Source organism: Euphorbia lathyris, chromosome 1, assembly GCF_963576675.1.
Source record: "Euphorbia lathyris chromosome 1, ddEupLath1.1, whole genome shotgun sequence".
NCBI lineage: Eukaryota > Viridiplantae > Streptophyta > Magnoliopsida > Malpighiales > Euphorbiaceae > Euphorbia > Euphorbia lathyris.
The window spans coordinates 43025458-43047055 of NC_088910.1; the positions used below are offsets into that span (position 1 = coordinate 43025458).

General features: G+C 34.9%; 1 protein-coding gene across 2 annotated transcripts; it reads left to right on the plus strand.

Moving 5' to 3' along the window:
* The first annotated feature begins 5473 nt into the window (after positions 1–5473).
* On the plus strand, positions 5474–10813 carry LOC136230098 (arginine-specific demethylase JMJ20). 2 transcript variants are annotated; one of them, XM_066019041.1, is made up of 9 exons: positions 5474–6218; positions 6309–6455; positions 7393–7555; positions 7713–7830; positions 8195–8264; positions 8355–8435; positions 9363–9419; positions 9495–9606; positions 10107–10813. In XM_066019041.1, the coding sequence occupies exons 1-9, from the start codon at positions 5994–5996 to the stop codon at positions 10565–10567; spliced, it is 1434 nt and encodes a 477-aa protein (XP_065875113.1). In that variant the 5' UTR covers positions 5474–5993; the 3' UTR covers positions 10568–10813. The 2 variants fall into 2 exon arrangements, with proteins under 2 accessions (XP_065875113.1, XP_065875119.1); XM_066019047.1 differs by having other exon boundaries at positions 6086–6218; positions 6299–6455.
* The last annotated feature ends 10785 nt before the right edge of the window (positions 10814–21598 follow it).

The following is a 21598-nucleotide window of genomic DNA, read 5'->3' on the forward strand; positions in this document are numbered from 1 at the left end:
AGTCTGAGTCGGGAAGAATTTCTTCTCCTTGAATAAGCCTTGGCCGAAATTCCCTACCATAGGGATCTATTTATTTATGCAATTCTCTCTTCTTGCTTATTACAAAAAAAGAAGAGAGAGAATTGCATAAATAAATATTAAGTGCATATCCTATTTTCTTAATTTTTAATTTGTTGATAATAAATATTTTATATTAAAAATATTGATTTGGTCCCAAAAATTTGGGGTCAATTACATGAATATCATAATTAGCTATAAAATTAGAACTAAGTCATATCGCCAAACTTAATTCTTAATATGTTTATTTTCTATATATTATGATTTTACATCATAATTTAAAAATTCTAGACTCTAATTCATAAATCATAAACCCTAAAAAATATATTCTAGACTTTTAATTTGTAATTCTAATCTTTAACATATATTAAAAGTACTGATTTTACTAGTTTGATATAATCCAAAATTATAACTTGACATAGTTATAAATAGTTTCTAAGAGATGAATTTCTATGTAACTTTCCCTAAAATTTAAAGTGTGTTAATTGCAAAGTAATTACATCTAAACTTGTTTGCAAATTTGGATATGTATCGAGGCTCACATATAATGGTCCGCCTTTGGACAAAGAAAAATAACTTGGGCTCAGTCTGTCTGACACCTGCTAAAGCCACATATATATAAGATGGATTTGAAATTTATAAAAGTACTATGAGTTGGTGCAACCCGATCTTTTCTATTAATATTAGTTATTAAAATTAATTTTTATTATTAAAAATTATATAAAACCTCTGCTGCAACTATGAAATTTTTATTAATTTATAGAGATATTAATTATTAATAAATTATTAATTATTAATAATTTATATAATGATTTAAAAAAAATTTAAACTATTAATGTAAAAAAAGTTTTTTTTTTGTCTAAAATCAATGAATAAATAATTTTTTTATATATACTATAAAGTTATATTTTGTTAAATTATTTTGAAAATAGTTAGAGATGAAGTTCAACTAGATTTAAATTAAAAAAAACAAAGTACTATAGAGTCATATATACTTCATATATGTATTTGAGAAATTATTAATTTATAGAGATAATAAAATAATGTATTTATAATGGAAAAGATAATAAAATAATGTATTTATAAAGGGTTGTTCCAGAAAAAAAATTATCTTATTAATTTATTAAAATTCATCATTTTTTAATTGGTCCAAGTCGGGATAAGAAAAAATTATTATTTTAAAAAGATTATTAATTTATGAAGGTTTTATTGTATTTTGTAATTGAGTTTATTTGAGTTGGATTTGTACTTCGACTTGAGCCCAGCCCAATAAAATAATAGCAGGTTAGATTGTGGCTGGGTGAAGTATGTTTAGGCAAAAGTCCGTTGGGCTATTTGAAATTCAGATGCTATAAGCCTTGCAAGAAAGGAGGAACTCACAGTACCTTTACATGGCCTGCTACCAAACGAACCCCACCAACTTACACAACCACAATCCAAAACACCATCTTCCATATGCTTGGAAAAAACACAGACTATTACCCAGAAAGTTAAACCGTGAATCATATATGAAGAAGGAGGTGGAGAAGCCAAAGTCTCCATCAAGACCATCGGGAAGAGAAAGGTGCACAATGAAGACTCGTCGTCAACCACAGAGGCTACGGGCAAGAAGCCACGTCATATTACGGAGAATGATGCCATGATTGTAGAGGCGGAGGTTGCTATGCAACCCCGCCCGACATTATGAATCTCCTTAGTTGGAACGTCCGAGGGCTGGGCAACCCTAGGACGGTCCGAGCACTATCTCACATAGTGAGAGTTAACTGCCCGGAGGTGGTCTTCTTGATGGAGACGAGACTGAGAAGAGATGAATTGCAGGGAATTAAACGCAGGTTCCAAGGTTTTGAGTTCTTCATAGTGGATTCAGTACGAAGATCAAGTGGTTTATTACTAATGTGGAAAAAGGACATCGGGCTCCGTATACTAGGTTTCAGTCAGCACTGTATTGACTTCGGCATATAGACGGAGAGTGGTACACTCAGGTGGCGAGGCACTGGGATATATGGTTGGCCGGAATCATCACAAAAACATCTCACATGGCAACTTTTAACGGACCTTCACTCTCGGGAAAAACTCCCATGGTTGTGCGTAGGTGATTTCAATGAAATAATGTACTCTAAAGAGAAAGAGGGAGGTAGGGATCCAGACTATAGAAGCATGGAGGCTTTTCGGAACTGCTTAGATGAATGTGATCTATTTGATCTTCACTACTCAGGATCACCATTCACCTGGACCAACGGAAGGAAGAACGGGGAAACAATCCAAGAAAGGCTGGACCGAGCTGTTTGCCAAGTGGAATGGGAGATACTTTTTCCTAATGCTGTGGTTCAACATCTGGCACGGGTGGCCTCAGACCACTCACCTATTTTAGTATTAATGGAAGGTACCAAGGTGCGTCGGGAGCGATTATTCTGGTTCGAGGAGATGTGGCTAAAGGATCCGAGATGTAGGGAGGTGGTTCAACGAGCTTGGAACCATGTTCCTTCAAACACTACAGCATCAGTGTGTGAGCGGCTGGATTCATGTGCCTACAACCTCAAAATCTGGAATAAACAACAGTTCGGTCATCTGGGCTCTAGAATAAGATCTCTTTCCCGACTTCTCGCGGAGGTGGAAAGTGGTCCGGTGACACCTTAAAACACGAGCAAGATCACTCGTTTAACAGTTGAAATTGAGAAACTTCAAGAAGCAGAGGAAATTATGTGGAAGCAGCGAGCTCGAATTAATTGGCTTCGAAGTGGAGACAGAAACACCAAATTCTTTCACTCTAAGGCAAATATGCGGAGAAAATCCAACACCATTCGTAAACTACAAGATCAGAATGGGGTGTGGAAGGAAAGTACTGATGATATAGCACAATTAGTGATCCAATACTACAACGAGCTCTTCACCACATCTCAACCTGAAGATCTAGATGATATCCTGCAGGCAGTGGACTTGTTCCTCTCAGAGGAACATATTCGCAACTTATCACGACCCTTTGAGGCTAAGGAGGTAGTGGAATCTCTCAAACAAATGGACGGATCGAAAGCACCGGGACCAGATGGCATGTCAGGACGGATCGAAAGCACCGGGACCAGATGGCATGTCAGGAATGTTCTACACAGCTTTCTGGGACGTTGTTGGAGAAGAAACGGTCAAACTTGTGCTCAATATTCTCAACGGTATGCACCTCCCCCCTGGCATGAATCATACCCTCATAACACTAATTCCAAAAAAAAAGAATCCCAACAATCTGAAGGACCTTCGACCGATAAGCCTATGCAATGTGATTTATAAACTAGTCACCAAGACACTTGCTAATCGACTTAAGGTCTCTTTGGGATCCATCATTCACCAATCACAAAGCGCTTTTGTCCCAAGTCGCCTTATCACCGACAACGCTCTAATTGCTTTTGAGTTATTCCACTATATGAAACACAGAATTAAGGGGAAGAAAGGAGCATGTGCCCTAAAGCTAGACATGAGCAAAGCATATGACAGGGTAGAATGGTCTTTCCCCAAAGGTATGATGACTGTTATGCGCTTTCCAACACAATGGATTAATGTGGTTCAGAACTGTTTATCTTCAGTATCCTTCTCTTTCCTTATAAATGGGGCTCAGAAAGGTTATGTTAAACCAACAAGGGGTCTTCGTCAGGGAGATCCTCTATCGCCCTATTTGTTTCTAATTTGTGCAGAAGGGCTTTCAGCATTGATAAGGAGAACTGAAGTTAACCGGTCTATCCACGGTATCAGAATTGGCAAGAGCAGTCTGTCCATCTCCCACCTGTTCTTCGCAGATGACTCGATAATCTTTTGTCGTGCATCAGTTACCGAGTGTGTGAAGCTTAAGAGTATCCTACAACAGTATGAGAAGGCATCTGGTCAGCGGATCAACTTTGACAAAACTGAGATGTCATTCAGCTCCGAGGTAAATGCTGATAAAAGACGTGCACTAACTGAGTGCTTTGGAGTCAAGGAAGTCCACCAGTTCTCAACATACCTGGGCATCCCTGCAATTGTAGGAAAATCAAAAAAATCCATTTTGGCTTTCTTAAGGATAGAATCTGCAAGCGAGTAGGTGGATGGCAAGAGAAGTGGCTCTCAAGAGGTGGCAAAGAAGTTCTTATCAAATCTATAGCTCAAGCAATTCCACAATACATTATGAGTTGTTTCCTTCTGCCGAAATCATTCTGTGCCGAGATCCAACAAATTTTGGCTAAATTTTGGTGGAATAACACTACAAAAGAGCGGAAAATCCATTGGGTCCGATGGGACAAACTATGTCTTCCCAAACAGGATGGAGGACTGGGCTTTCGGAACCTATATGATTTCAACCAAGCACTCCTGGCAAAACAACTATGGCGTATTATCCGCAATCCGGAGTCTCTATGTAGCCAAGTTTTCAAACACAAATACTTTCCCCGAAACGAGGTGATGTCTGCAAAAGTTGGTTATGTCCCTAGCTTCGTCTGGCGAAGTCTAATGCAGATACGACATATTATTATGGAAGGCAGCTGTTGGAGGGTTGGTAATGGTCAATCAATTGATATGTTCACTCAGAAATGGATCCCGAATGTTCCATGCAACAGACCTCTTCAAGTCCTTCATGACCCCCCTTCTAATTGGGTATCCAGCCTCATCGATCATGATACATTCACATGGAAGACAGATCTAATCCATTACTGTTTTGCTAGAGACACTGCCTCAGCTATACTACGACTTCCTCTAAGTAAATGGGGGGACTACACGGTGAAAACAGGTTATAGACTAGCTTCAACCTTATGCTCCGATTGGGGAGGACGAGCATCAACATCCGACAGCTCAAAATCAATCTGGAATTACCTGTGGCAGCTCCAGTTACCACCAAAAATTCTTCATACAATCTGGTCCATACCAAATAACACCCTCCCATGTGCAGAAGCATTAAGCAATAAGAACATTCCAGTGCACCCTGAGTGTCAACTGTGTGGACAAAAGCTCGAATCACTACTCCATCTCTTTAGGGACTGCCACATATCTAAGTATTATTGGAAGAGCTCCAATCTCTGTTTCAAGCCACACAAAGTCGCCGGCTCCTCAACTCTGGAATGGTTTTCCAACATATCCCTTCAGACAACCAAGATGGAGATGGCTGAGGTATGCAAAGTACTATGGATCTTGTGGTATGAACGTAATCGAACAGCTCACGGGGATAAAAGGTTAGGGGTGGTAAAAGCTATGAACTGCATCTCAAACATTAATTTTGGGTTGGAGAAACATCAGAATAGCCAGGAACTAATCTTAGGCGCCGCTCACACTTCACCGACTCAAAAAGTTCAATGGAAGCCCCCCCACCGGGTGTCCTCAAACTCAACTGTGATGCAGCTTTTGACCCAATAAATAATCAAAGTGCATTCGGGTTTGTTATTCGGGACAATAGGGGCTCAGTTCTCCTTGCAGGCGGTGGGTCACTTGGCCCCTCCCTATGTGCTCTCCACGCCGAACTCCGAGCGATATTTAATGGGATCTCCGCCATTCGAAGAGCCAGTCTGAATTGTATAACAGTGGCATCAGACTCTCTTGAAGCTGTAAATCTTCTCAAAGGACAGATCGAGTGCATTAACTGGCTAGGGAGTACTCTAGACGATATTCAGGTGATCTCCAAGGGATTGAATATAGTGAGCATATAGTGAGCATACTTCATGAAAATAGACTGGCAAACATGCCCGCCCATCTTCTTGCATTACAAGCCAAACAATGTATTCACAGAGATCTTCAATATGAAGACTTTCCACAATCTTACTTTTCTGCTGTTGTATCTGATGTATCCAATTTGGTTATCTAATGAAATTTGCTTAATTATCAAAAAAAAAAAAAAAAAAAAAAATATAAAAAGTATATATATCCGATTTGCCTGTGCACTGAGTTGAGCAGTATGCAATTTGATTTCTTTCTTCGCTGGAAAGTTTGAAATGGACGAGAGACAGATGGGTATACAAATTGAAGGGAAAATAGAGCGAGTGAATGGTAAAGAACTCAGCTATAATGAGTTTGTCGCCAAATATTTAGCCAAAAACCAGCCAGTTGTGCTAACAGGTCTCATGGACGATTGGCGAGCTTGCAAAGATTGGGTCACTGATACTGGCTGCCCTAATCTTCACTTCTTTTCTACCCATTTCCCCAACTCTAGGGTTCAGGTATTTACTTCTTCAATCCCATAATTTCATTTTACTAGCGCTCTGCAATTTTTATTTTATTTCCTTTTCAAATTTGTAAGTGTTTCTAAGGTTGCGGATTGTGGAGTTAGAGAATTTACGGATCAGAAGAGAGTAGAAATGACAGTTAAGGAGTTCATTGACCATTGGGCTGAGTCTAATGCTTCAGACGGCGATAGCAAGTCCCTGCTCTATTTGAAGGACTGGCATTTTGTGAAGGTACAACTTTTATGGCTTAGCAGAAACAGTATGTTCTTTGAATAATCAATTTTGATTTGAGGATGAATTGTTTTAATTTCATGAAAATGATGTTTATTGAGCAATTGAGCTCTCTAATATCTGTGCTTCGGTAGTTTTCATACAAACTAAGCTATATGCTTATAGTTGTGGATCTTTTTGATTTTGATCATTTTTAAATAGAAGGCTAAAGCAAGTCTAGGTGACACATATAGATAAATCCTTGTCACCTTGTTTGTATGGAAATGTAATGGTTAAAAGGACTACCAATTAAGCTCCCATTTCATTATAGACATTTAAATCTTTTACCTATTCTTCGCTGGTCCTCCTTCGGTAATTCTCGTTGATTTTTCATGGTAATCAAATACAAGTCTTAGTGATCATTCAAAACGAGGGAGAGGGATGAGGGAAAGAGAAGCTTTAGATGCTTGATTGCAATTGGTATAGAAAACAACTTTACCGGAAAGCTTACTTAAAAATGTTATTGAAACAACAACAAGAACAACAACAACAACAAAGCCTTAGTCCCGAAATGATTTGGGGTGGCTAACATGAACCATCATATAAAACCGTGAAATCAAAATATGAAATTCATATTATAAATTTTTATCTGATATCTTATGCCTAGTGCATCTTTACATCCGCAGATATCATGAATTTGAGTATATTGCTTTAGATAATCCTCCTATGGTGGTTTCCTCTTGGATTGAAATTGTGTTACACTGGTATACTACCTTCCTTGATCTACTCATTGTTTTTCATTTTTTTTTAGTTTTATAGGAAAGGAAAAAAATAATTTGAATACCTAAAAGGCATGTTTATTGCCTGTGGCTCCATTTTATATGGGAATCTGAGGTCCATATGCTAGGCATTTGTCATTTCATTGTCTTCACTTATGTTTTTTGATCTTGGTTCTCAGGAATATCCAGAATATGTAGCATACAAAACCCCACTACTTTTTTCTGATGATTGGCTTAACCTATATCTCGACCATCATCGTATGCATAAGAATTCTGACAGTGATCAAGAGAATGATGAAATAAGTTGCTCTGACTATCGTTTTGTGTATATGGGAGCAAAAGGTTTGAGAAAAAATGTGCTGTGTTTTCTATTTTCTTGTTGAACATGGTTTCAGTCAATTGTATTGCCAAGCAAGCATATATGTAATTTGGTTTTTGTTTAGCAAACATTTAACCAGAACCTCAAGGAATCTTACTCAAATTCTAATTTTCTTTACAGGGTCTTGGACTCCTCTTCATGCTGATGTTTTCAGGTCATATAGTTGGTCAGCAAATGTTTGTGGGAAGAAGAAATGGCTTTTTCTGTCTCCTTCCCAATGTCATCTGATATTTGACAGGTTTGCCGGCAATTTTAACTGCATGCTTTAACACGTAGCAGTTCTAACAAGGGAGCACTTGCTCTTGATACAACTGAAAATCAGTGCCTATTTGGAGATTTATTATGCCTCTTAAAAGAGGAAGATGTATTTACAATTCTATATGGAATTGGAGAACAACAAGAAACATCAACTATCCATTCATTATATTGTACACAAAACATTGGAATTTCATTCTATCTAGATCAATGACCTTTGTCAAATTCCCTGAAGTCCACTTGCAAATATTGAGTTTTGTGATGTTCTCTATCAAATATCAATACTTGCTTTGTGTAAATCCAATTCTATAAATTTATCTTGTTCTTGTTTCTCCATTTTGGTCCAGGAACCTGAAGAACACAGTTTATAACATCTTTGATAATGTTAGTGAGGAAACATTTCCAGGTTTTAAGAAGGTAATTAGACTACTTATCTTCCCCTTGTATTTCTGTTTCTCAAATCCTTCGACTTTCTTTCATGTCTGTTTGTTCATGGCGTGAGTGTAGGCTATTTGGTTGGAGTGCATTCAGGATCAAAATGAAATTATCTTTGTGCCTAGCGGATGGTTTCATCAAGTTCATAATCTGGTATCCTACATATCTTCTGTCTTTTTCAACTTTGTTTGCTCCCATACACGCATGATTCTGTCCATTCCTTAATGCCTTTTATGGATATCAAGCAACAAATATAAGGAAATTAAGAACAACACACTCTAAAGAGAGGGAATCGGAGAGTTTGAAAAAGCTAACACTTTCCCAAACCCGAGAAAGTAAAATTAGCCAAGGAAAAGAAACAACTAGCAGAGAAATATCTAGGGTGAAGAAAATACATCAATGGCCCTTGAAATTTAGCGCTGCTAACATTATGGCTCCTAAGCTTCATTTCATGACATAAAAGTCCTTGAACTGTACATCATTGTAATATTAAAGTCCAATCAAAGACAATCTGTTTAAAAAGTTAACAACATGATGCCCTGGACAAGTTTGACTACCTCATTAACTCTCTTTATCCATGTCACAATAAATTCTGGTCAAATGTCTATTTCCAAGTCATTATTTCCTTAAATTTTTTAATGGATTTTCTCTGATTTGGACTTCAATGTTACAATAATGTAAAGTTCACGGATGCTATGTCACGACATAAAGTTTAGGGGTCAATAATGTTAATAGCGCTATAGTTCAAGCATCATGGATGTATAATCTCTACTGTCCAAGCTTCCAGCAGGTTTGCAAAACAGCAAAGAAAGAATTGCATAACAGAATGCCCTAGCAGCTACTGATGAGCCCGCTTTTCTCTATGGGAGTATCTAACAGATATAAGCATATGCATATCATTGTGTTAACTTTAAAGAAATTTAGATTTATGAGACTAGTCATTTGTGTTATTTTTATTGTGCAGCTTAGGATTAGAAAAGAATATGATTCTTTCGAATTGTGACAATGAATTTTGAGTTCTCCTACAGTTAATTACTTATAAGTTTTCCTCTGTAACACGCATGCATCCATATGTTTCAGGAAGATACAATATCAATAAATCACAATTGGTACAATGCTCATAACCTTTCTTGGGTGGTAAGTGAAGTAGCCATACTTTTGAATACAATTGGGAAGCCCCAGAATTTGATGACAACTCTCTCATTCCTTTAGTGGGATTTGCTTTGGAGAGACTATAATGAGGCGAAGGGCTATATAGAAGACATCAGAGAAATCTGTGATGATTTTGAAGCTCTCTGCCAACGCAACCTTGCTGCTAATACAGGTAAAATCATTAGCACAAAATTTGAATATTAAACTGCTTACATGGTTGCCATTGCCCATGCCTTTTCTAAACCTAGACATTTGCAAGTGCTAGAAACTATACGCTTCTTGCTGTTCAGTACGAGCTAGTAAATGACCTGTAAGCAGGTTATCTTACAACAAGTCTAAATTATCCAAATGCAGTTGCCTTTGTAGGATTATTTAACTTGAAATATATATCAACCCAAATTTTCTCGAAATTGAAAATGTTTTCATTCTTAAAGTTGAGTATGAAAAGCTACATGTTCTTAGCTCTTTTTTTATTTGCTGATTTAAGTATTGATCAGTTAACTATGAATTAACTTCCGTACTGCAATAGTTCGTGACAAAGACTTGCAACCCTCAACTCTCTGTTTCGGATATTAATCTTTTAAAGATATTTAAGAATGTGGTGCATATTTGTTGGTTTGAGTTGAATCTACAATTTATGTTGTGCGCATTGTACTTTTTTCTTTTTCTCAGGCATGAACTTCATTGATTTTGTTATCTTCCTTGTGCGCTTCTTCCTAGCCAATGCGGTCCAAGTATGCTGCCATCATAGATATGAAATACCACTGTGGAGTGCATCTAAACTGACCGAACGCATAGCTTTTAATTTAGCATCTATACAAAAAATTGCAGTGAAAATGAAATCTACTGAAAGTGTGATTGGAAATCATAGGTTCTTCTTGGATGTGAACGAAACTATGGTTGATCCGGAGTTTGTTAAGCTGTGCATTGATGTGAGCAGAACATATGGCAGGATACATGAGTCAGAGAATAGGAATAGAGATATGGAGAATGCTTTGGTAGTTGATATGTTGGACTATGGTTCTTCAATCTGTAGTATTGAAGATTTTGTGGAATTTATAAACGATGTCGTAGCGAAACTTGGCAACATTTGCTCTGAGGAAAAGGTTTTGCTAACAACATTAGATGGGTAGCGCTCTTTAATATGAAGTGGAAGATCCTAGTGATGATTGAAGCCATTGATGGACCAGCAAGAACCAGACAAAATCTGGGAAAGGACTGTTGTGTGGAGCTGGGAAGGAGAAAGTTGGAATTGATCAACATTTCTCATTTTTCTATCTGAAATATATCCATTATTTTATATGCACTCTGATGGAGACCGGGTAACACCCGTGAAATAATTTCAGATTCTGATGAGCTTCCAGTGCCAACATTTTCTATATTCAACTTAGACATCAGGACTGGACTATTTCTGATACGATAACATGATTTATAAAAATAATCCTATTAACACATACATTATTATTATTATTTATTTTATGTTCTATTATATAATAATCATATATAACATATACATAACATAACACAATTTTAATGTTTTAGAAAATTATATTTGGAAAACCATTTGCCTAACAAGTTTGAATATTTTATGGAAATTTGATTTTTTAAGTAACTTTTTTCATAATTCATATTCTAAGTAGCTTCATATATTTGATAATATCAAGGCTGCCTTTGGGCATGGGTTGGAAGGGCAGCTGTCTAGGGTCCTTGACGGGGTCTAAAAATAATACTTTTTTTAGAAAAAAAAACACTGGAATTAAATTTTAAAAGATGGTTATGGAAATAATCTTAGACCTAAAGACAGAGCACACATCTAGGTACAAAAGAGGGAGGGGTTTAAAGATATAAATTTTTTATAACAAAAAGTAAAAAAAAAAACTCTCAAAAGATGCACAAAAATAATTATAATCATACGTCTAAACAATCACAATAGACAATTTTATAACTATATTTTCTTATAATAATATTTCATATATCGATGCAGATGATGTTTTTTCAGAAATAAAAATATTGCAAAATGACTTTGTCAAACTTATTGTCAACACTTGAAATTATCGATTTGTCAAGCTAATAAATTATTATTCAAATATTTCAATTTCTTTTTGATCCTCCTTACTATGCAAGTGACCATTTTATCCGCTAATAGAATTTTTTTCGAAATTAAAATTATTGAAAAACTATTTAAGGTCATCAACGCCACAAGAAAGGTTGGATGGTTTAATAATTTTATGTATTGAGATAAATATATTAGAGTATATTGATGTAGACATATAGTTTCGTGATTCTATACCTAAAAATGCCATAAATAATGTTTTGTATGAATAACTGGATACTTAAAAGTAAAATAAAATTGATAACACCCGTATAAAATTCCTGAAGCTAAAGCGTAATAAAAAGAAGAAAGAATGACTCTCCAGCGTTATACCACGCCACGTGGCATGAGGTAGAACACGCCATTCGAGAGACATACTATTGGGAGGGGTTGAATGGGTAAGACCCGCCATCCATCTCCTCCAACATACATCCGCCCTCACATCCCCCCTAAACCGTCTCAAGGGAAATCAATGGTCATTATGTTAATACACTTGAAGACAGAAACAAATAACTTATGGAGCAATCAATAGCCGTTGAATAGTATTAATGGCATGAATGTTCGAGTATAGCATCATCAATACATAAAGTTACGGAAATCCATATAAATACCTCAATCCAGAAGTATTATAGGTATGCTTACTAATCCTTAAAAAGTACTCATGTCATTATTCTTATTACTCTCAAATACTGTACTGACTTTGGTATCAGAGTGTTCCTGCCGATCCCAACTACACCACACATGGAAGGATTCCAGCCAAGAATATTTTACAAAAATATCAAAAATGTTTTTCTCATATGAAATTATATGTTTTTATTTGGAAAACCATTTCTCTAACAAGTTTCAATTATTTTATGGAAACTTGATTTTCTAAGTAACTTTTTCCATATTTCATATTCTATTCTAGGGTAAATTACACCCATTGCCACTGAACTTTACCCATATATTATGGTCACTGAACTTCAATTCTTAACAGTATGGCCACTGAACTTCACACTTTTTAACACCGGTGGCCACTCAACGCCTCAAAATGACCACTGATGGCCTAAAAATAAAAAATCCAAAGCGTTAATGATATTCTAAAGAACTTTAATTCTTGAAACTTTTCTTTTTGATGTCATTTAGGTGTTGTTTTGTTAGGAGAGAGAGTGAATTTTTAGAGAGAAAGCTCCAAAAAATGTGATTTTGGAAAATAAAAAATGGGGTTTCATGGTAAATGTCATTCTGAACAATTTTAATTCTTGAATATTTTCACTTTGAGGTCGTTAACGGTCACTTTGAGGAGTTAGTTAAAATTGAGTGGCCACCGGTGTTAAAAAAGTGTAAAGTTCAATGGCTATACCGTTAAGAATTGAAGTTCAGTGACCATAATATTAAAATGGGTAAAGTTGAGTGGCCATGGGTGTAATTTACCCTTCTATTCTATGTAGTTTCATATATTCGATAACATGTATTTAGGGGCGGGCAAAAAACCGATTAAACTGGTAATCCGAATGGTTGAAAAAAATAGGTAGATACCGGTTTCGGTTTCGGGGTTAGAGTGTTCAAAAATCGCGGTCAACGGTTAACTGAACCGTTTAATAAATATAAATTAAAAAAAAAAGATATAGGCCATTTGACGATAAAGGCAAGACAAATATAAATATAAATACATAGATTATACTGCTTAATATAAATACATAGATTAATATAAATATATAACATAGATTATACTGCTTTATGTTGTAATAAGTACTTTGATGAAATATTATTTACATTTCTTTATATTTTAAATGCAAATTTGATGGATTGTTTTTTAGTTTGAAACTTATGTTTGAATTCTGAACTTTTATATGAAATCTTTTCGTTTGATTTTTTGAAATTATATGTATTTTAGTATTGTTTAAAAATTTAGGTTTGGATAAAAATTATAGTTAACCGTTGATTTTTGGTTAACTAGTGAGAATTGGTTAAAACCGTTAATCGAAAAACCTAATGGTTAACTGGTTGTATGGTTAACCGATTGATATAGACCGGTTTTGATTTGAATGGTTAAAAAACCATTAATAATGATTCGGTTAATTTTTTTTACCTAATGAACTGATTAACCGAACCGTACCCGTCCCTACATATATTCATATACAATGTAGAGATAGCCCGCAGACTTGAAAAAAATGCGCTCTTTCTAGAATTCTCTTCTTACTACTTGCTTACCTCATTTTCTATCTACTGTTTTGATAGTTGGAGTGTGCGGTGCAAGAGGAGAACCGACATTGCCTAGGAAATCTCATAACATTATTAATAGATATTAGTATTATGATCAAATACATTAATATTATAATTAAGTGCAAAATTACAAGTAAGGCCCTATTCTTTATTACTTAATTTCAATAACAATCAGTTCAGTTCAGTTCAGTTCAGTAGTAATCAGTTCAGTTCAGTTCAGTATTCAGTTTCAGTATTCAATAATTTATCATTATTTATTATAATTATTATATATTATTATTATTTATATATAATTTATTATTATTATCATTATTTATTTATAATTTCAGCAATTTATTATAATTATTATAATTTATTATATATTAATTTATCTATTTTCATTATAATTATATTTATATATAATTTATGCTTTGTCATTATATATATTATCATTATTTATTATAATTATAATTATTTGGTGCAACTTATTTGCAAATTTTGCGAAAAGTAAATAAATATTATATTAATACGTTTACATTACAATGCTCTAAAAAATTAACTGGCTCAACTACCTTAATATCTCAAATAGTGCAATTTTATCTCTAATATTAGAAGCCAATAGCAATTTTACCCTTAACATTGATAAATTGAGTCAAGATTTTGTATTCATATGAAAATTCATATTTAGACGTTAGGAGTAAAATAACCCCGGACCCAAACGTTAAAGGTATTTTTGTACCTTAATACTTAATTGTAATAAAAAGTTAAGAGTGTGTATTCATATAAAAATTTGTATTTAATTTCATAGGCTTTAAATTATATATAAATTTGTGTTTGTATGTAATTTATATTTTTAATTTAAATTAGACTCATTTTTATTTAATGTCATAGGATTTTATCGAGCCTAGATTTTATTTGATATTTAATTTAGTTTAATCTTTAATAATATGTTTATTTATTATTGATATTATTTTTTTGGTAGAAATATTATTATTATTATTATTATTATTATTATAAGCTTATTAATGTCCAATATTATCATTAAATTATTTTAAAGTCTAATATCATCATTATTGTTACGTTCGATTAAATTCGGTTAAGTTCGGTATCATTCAGTTAAGTTCAGTAGCATTCAGTTAAATTCAGTTCAGTTCAGTATTCAGTATCATTCAGTTCAGTTCAGTTCAGTTCAGTTTTTTTCAGTAATAAAGAACAGAGCCTAAGTCATATCATCAAACTTAATTCTTAATATGTCATTATTTTCTATATATTATGATTTTACATGATAATTTAAGAAATATAGACTTATAATTTATAAATTTTATTTCTTAAAATACATTAAAAGTACTAATTTTACTAGTTTGATATAATCCAAGATTATGACTTGACATAGTTGTAAATAGTTTATAAAAGATGAATTTCTGTGTAATTTTCCCATTTATTTATTGCATTATTTGAGTATTGGGATTGAGCCTTTAAAAGAAGTATTGGGCTTGAGCTAAGGGTTTCTAGAGAAGTATGCTCTATTACAATTCAGTTTGATTCTATTAGATTAATAAATTGCTTTTGTTTTTCTATTGAAAAAGAAATGGAAGTTAATTAACAATATAGTAAATGGGTTGATGCTATTAAAAGAACTAATAGTATAACTTTCTCTTAAGTTTCTAGATTCATATACTTTATAAGTGCATTAGCTCTAATTTAAAGAGAGAGAAAAATGATTTAAAAGTTTTGGGGTCTATATGCCAAGAATAAAACATTGCCGACTTCAATTAAGTTAATTAGGATTAGTGATACTATTCCTAATCCATGCTAGAAAAAGACAAATGTGAAATCTATTGGAGATGACTTATTGATGCTACATTTGACTATTTTAAACACTGTTTCTTATCTAATCAATATACATTTTTTCCCAACAAAAATATTCATTTTTTTAGGGTTAAGCTAAAAAAACAATATCTCTAAAATTGGCAGTTAATAAATTTTTTAACCCTAATGTTTTAAATTGCATAATTATACTCTAAACAGTAATAAATTGGGTCAATTTTACTTCTCACACTTGAAAATTGGGCAAATTTTCCATCATTATTAACGGAATACTCTACACAGTTCATGTGAAAGGATATTCAAGGTAAGCTTTCGATTGATCTGTCGGTCAATGGATCACCTGAAATAAGGTAGAAAAGAGATGAAATGAGGGGTTGTGGATCGTCAACCCCACTCTGATGCCTAAGTTAGCGAAGTACTTAGAGAAGAGGAAGAAGAAAAATGAACTTTAGGTTCACTAATGGTATACAAACTCTATGTAGGCATCTGATTCCTATTTATAAAATACAAATGCTAGTTTGGGGCCTGCCATTAATTTTTGTGCCCTAGCTGATTTTAAGGACACGTATAAGTGTGTAAGGAGAAATGTATCTTGTAGCAGGCCAATAAAGATTTGGCGCTTTCTAATCGTTGTAACTGTTTTAAGCCGGAGTGCTTCTTTCATTGGTTCACATGGCAAGGCAGTTACAACTTCTTCAAGCGTTTACCTATTGGTCCACATGTTTGGTACAATAAATGGCTTGTTATCAGACCTCTCCCCTTCGACCAGTCAAAGTCTTTTAGAGCTTCATTAGACGAGTTTGGGGGTATTGAAATTAACCTAATATGAAAGTTCGATGTGTATTATGACTAAAGTGTGATGTGTTGAAACACATTTCCACGATGATTTTGATTTGACAAATCTATTTAAATTAAAATTAAATCCCTAAGATAAATTTCCAACACATTAAATTTAAATGCTTTGATTTATTTGTTATTAATGTGTTTGTTGAGTATTTTTGGAGTATTTAAACATACAAATGCAAAAGACATTAAGATAAAGCCCAAAGCCCAATAAGCAAGGTCAAGGCCCAAACAAAGTCAAACAGATCAAAAGGCTTGTGATCCAACTCAGCCCAACAAGTAGAAAGATCCAGAAGATTGACTAACTCCTTCACAACGAAGCCACCGAGTTCAACGGATAAGAAGACAAAGCAGAAGTTGACTTGATAAACTTGGGGACAAAGTCTATCCAAATGAGGAAAGGTTGAGACGCAACAGAGATGCTGTCTAGGAATCTTTGCCGAAAATGGAGAGACAATCTGACGCTTACTGACCAAAAGCAACTAAAGCACCGATCAAGACACAGAGAAGACTACATTCCTATTGACCACGACATTGAGCACTGAGGATGAAAGGGACAGCAAAGTCGTTTCCCTCCAACGATTATTTCAAAATTCAAAATGAGCGATGGCTTCAAGTGTCATTATAAATAGGCCTTTCATTTGCTTCAACCGATGTAGTTCTTCAACAAGTCAAAACGCTGACCAAATTCTCTCTTGAAGTTCTGTGCAAAAAGCAAAGCAAAGCAATCTTACACCAACTTTCATTTTTTGTGTAAAAGATTAGATTAGATCTCTCAAAGTGTTCTTTGTTATAGAACAAACAAACTTATCAATTATCAAATTGTTAGGAGACTCTGAGTTGCTCGGTATTTAGCACTCAGAGGTAGATAGTGTTGAGTATAGGATATAGAGGACGACACTCTGTATACTCACTGACTATTGTAAGGAGTTTGTGCTCTACCCAAAAGAGTTCAGTAGTGGATTAAAGCTCAGAAGGATTATGAGGACTGGATGTAGGCATGAGGCCGAACCAGGATAAAACGGCTGAGTAACCTTTTCTATCCCTTAATTCCTTTATCTGCTTGCTTTCATTTTGCCTAGTAAATGCGTAACTTAAAGTATACTGAGTTGTGTGAATTGGTACTGAGTCAGGAATAGACTTCCAAGTGCTATTTCCTGACTCAACGTTAGAAGCAACTTTAGTCGTTGATCAACTAAAGCTGCCTCTGACCTTACCCAATATCATTGTGCTAAAAATTCAAGTAAAAAACTTTAACTCATAACTGATACAAGTCATCCTAAAAGAGCAAAACCCATAGAAACTTATTCTCATATCATAAGGGACCAACATGATGTTGAGGGTCATTTAGTGTGTGATTTCTACTTCCTTTTCCAGGGTAGTTGAGGGATTGAAAACGATGTATTCGAGACAACGTCTGTGGGTAAGACACGTTATCCTTTAGAACTATCCTTTCAAATCAGAAAGTATCTCCCACTAAAATTTCACCATGAGTCAGGAACCATGCTACCTTTTATTAAAGGTGGAAAGGAAGAGGTTTTTGCATATTATTGAGCGACGCACATGTACAATGCCTTTTCAAAATCACAATTTCATCTCTTGAGGTGAAAACATGCTATAAAAGAGGAAGGGATTTCCGGGTTAACCTTTTTGCACTTCTAAGTTCTTGTTTTTCTCCGAAGCTTCAAAGCATAAAGGCCCATCTGTCTGCCAAAGACCACCGTGTTGATTCTAGACTAGATGGATGTTTGAGAATTTTTAGCCTTATTGACGGAGTGTAGCATAAGGTTCCCCCTCTCCCACATAACATTATTGATATCCTTCTAAAATCTAACATATGCCCCAATCAAATATCCCTCAATGTGTGGCTGGAGCTCTGGTCTTTGGCGAAGATTTGTGAGGATCTAGGCCTGCTGCTGACCGGAGCCATATTATGTAGATTCTAGAAACCCATGAGGAAGAAAAGAAGACTAACGATGTCTCCTACTAGAACATGGATTCTCACATGGAGTATCTGTTAACTAAGAAGAACGAAAATGTGATGGCCTTCAAAACCTAGGTGGTTTTGGTTGGGGCACACAAAGGTGCTCTAGGGAGTCTTTATCCAGAGGGTTTTGCTTCAGTACTTATTGGAACCCTAACCCTAGCAATAGTAAGACTTGGCATGTGGGAATAAATCTTACTCTTGAGGAGGATGGGGCTTTGGAAGAAATTCTTTCCTTCCCGGGCGAGTACCACTAGGAAGATATGTTATATGTGATCAAGCAATGGCTTCTTACTTCACGACTTCCTTCAGGATCTTCGCAATCTGGAGCATCTGGCCTTCCCCTATAGTAAAGGTTTTTATTTCTCCTCTTGGCTCAGTACTATGAGGCTCATCCTCTTTTTTCCCGACATCATCTTCTAGTGAGAGAACAACTAAAGCTTCTAAGACTCTTTAAAGAGTGCTTCTACATATCACCACCCCATCCTTTGTTGGAATGCATAAGGTTTGCTCCTTGATTGATATGCGGGCCTTATTTTCAGATTGGAAAGCTTTCCCCATGACGATGTTATCAGCAAAATGTATATCCAATTACAAACTAGCAATCTGCCTCTCAACTACAATATTTGTATCCAAACACGTAGTTCAATATAATACAACCTCTAACATGAATGTTGCGTTGGCTCAATCCCACCATCAATATGTGCAGTGGTATGATCTTGATAGGATCTCTTCGCAATTGTCGCACCACTTCTCTAGTGATGAGATTAATGGAGCTATTGATGTTTATCAACACCTTTTTTTTTACAGTGTATCCCTTAATTTGTGCTCTAACAACCAAGCCACCGATAGGAGAACTAAGGTCTTGCCAAACATGAGAGGGGGGGGGGGGGGGGGACAATACATGAATCAATGTTATCCGAAGTGATTTATTTGCCTTTCTAGAGCTTTATTTTCTTACCCTCTTAGTTCTCGCTTCGGCTGAGCAGGCAAGCCTTTTCCTAGGTTCCCTAGATGTAACCGGGGTTTGTTCGTTGTCCTCGGAGAAGTCATGTTCAAAAGAGAGACATGTTGAACTTAGATTAAACAAGTTCTTAAGACATCACTCACCACGCCAATGACAATGAAATATAAGATTATGCTAAGTTAAGGATCCATATGGTGATGGAATAAGATATGGAATTCGTGACCCAGGATGATGTTGATGATTATTTACACTAAGGGACTCCTACAAAACAAAAGACAAACTTAACCGGATCCTTGACGAGGGATACTCCGATGCCCAAGTCAATTCAGGCCTTGAACATAAAGTAAAATAGAGAATTTAGAGTGAGAAACTCTGAAAAATATAATATACCTTTTGCGAAGGGAGTTAGACTCCTTTATATAGGAGCGGAAACTCCTAATCTAAAGGGGTAAACCGACTCTATATTTGATTAGGAAAAGGAATCGAGAAAGTCGATTATCCTTAAAAGTACGTCGTTATATGCGCGCCTAAAGATTCATGTTTAGAGAAAGACTCCTTAAACCGACCTTAAAGGGGAGAAGCTTTTGGAAGCATGCTTTGAGACATTCAGCAGGTGAGAGGAGATGATCTGGGTGAGCTCAAAAGACTGAATCAAATATTCATTTATGTTATGAGTTGCATAGTGTCTAGTTATCCCATTGAACTTGTTTAAAGTAACATAATTATAACCTCTTAAATCCATGGGGCAAGAGCAATAAAGATTTGAACATATCGAAATGTATATCACTCTAAGCAAGTTTATGAGACCAATAAATCATTATAAGCAAATTAAGTATGCCAATATATCCGCTTTACATAAATTTTGGTGGAAAATAAATTGCTTTAGGGTTTGATTGCATGAAAGGTATGGAAGGGTAAATAAAGGAACAATAGAGAATGATAGGGAAAGGTAAGGAAAGGTAAAGAAGGGGAAGGGTAATTTCTAACCCTTCAAAACCCACCGAATTGGAGGGTTGAAAATTTGATGGAATTTCTTAAAAAAAAAAACCCTTCAAAACCTCTATTTTACCCTACCCTTTTAATTTTTTTTTGTGTGTTACAAACATGGGTTTGTAAAAAAACCCTTACTAACCTTTCCCCCTCCCAAATAACGGTTTCTACAAACCCTTACTAATTATTCCCTGATTAACCCCTCTAAACTTCTCGTCCAATCAAGCCCTTAAGGAAGTTTATAGGTTTAAGAGATAGTCACTTTTATAAATTAAACTCAAAAACCTCTTATATTTAAGCCAATTTTTTAACCCTTGCCCATATTGTATGGGTCACTACCTTATAATTTCACATGAGAAGCGTGCAGCCTGCGGGCCATATGTTTGATCCAGAGATTTTTGAAGAGTTAGAATGATTATCTGCTCCTTTCAGAAAAAAGAATGAGCATCTTCTTTATGTTAGTGTTTCCCACTTTTGGTCTTGGTCATGCTTTGGAGTTTGGGGTGAAGATGTACTTGATTCAACGTCTTGTCGTTTGTATCTTTTGAATGATTGCAAAATATCCACAAATATGACTTATGTAAACTCTCAACTTAGGATTAGGAAACATACCTATTCAAAAACCACTTGATTGTCTATGAATAAGGTAAGAAGTAAAATAAATATACATTATGGGCTCAAAAGTTTATTTACTTCTAAACTTACAAAAAAAAAAAAAAAATTATTAGCTTTCTAAATTTGTTTAAAATAACATGATTAACTCTCTAAATTTGCGTGTCAGAACACGTGGTTTTGGACAAATTGAAATGTACATTACTTTAAGATAGTTTAAGAGATAAATTGATCAATGCAAGCAAGTTCAAATGGCTAATAAGCCATTTTAAACAAATTTAGATGGCAAATAGATCATTTTAAGTAAGTTCATATGCTAACGAGACACTTTATAAGTTAAGAAGGGCAACCGACTTTTTGAACCAACTCCACCAACTTTATTAAGCCTAATTATTTGATTTATTAAGCCTTTTAAATATTGTTAACAAAATACTCTCCTTAGTCATAAATTATGTTATCTTCACTATACATTTGCGTCATGTTATCACTTATCAATAATGATGCCTTCTATGCTTACTTTGTTTTTGACAAAGTAAGGCTTACTTTGTCTTTTTCACCATTAGATGATAGTGGACTTTAACAAAGTAAGTTCATTCAATGGTGGGAAAAACAAAGTAATGCTTATTTTGTCAAAAATAAAGTAAGCACAGCCTCTACCATCAATA

Coding starts and splice junctions, on each gene's coding strand:
- LOC136230098 (XM_066019041.1), top strand. CDS start 5,994: ATGGACGAGAGACAGATGGGTATACAAATTGAAGGGAAAATAGAGCGA. Junction 7,831..8,194: donor TGTCATCTGATATTTGACAG/GTTTGCCGGCAA, acceptor ATTTTGGTCCAG/GAACCTGAAGAACACAGTTT. Junction 9,607..10,106: donor CAACCTTGCTGCTAATACAG/GTAAAATCATTA, acceptor TCTTTTTCTCAG/GCATGAACTTCATTGATTTT.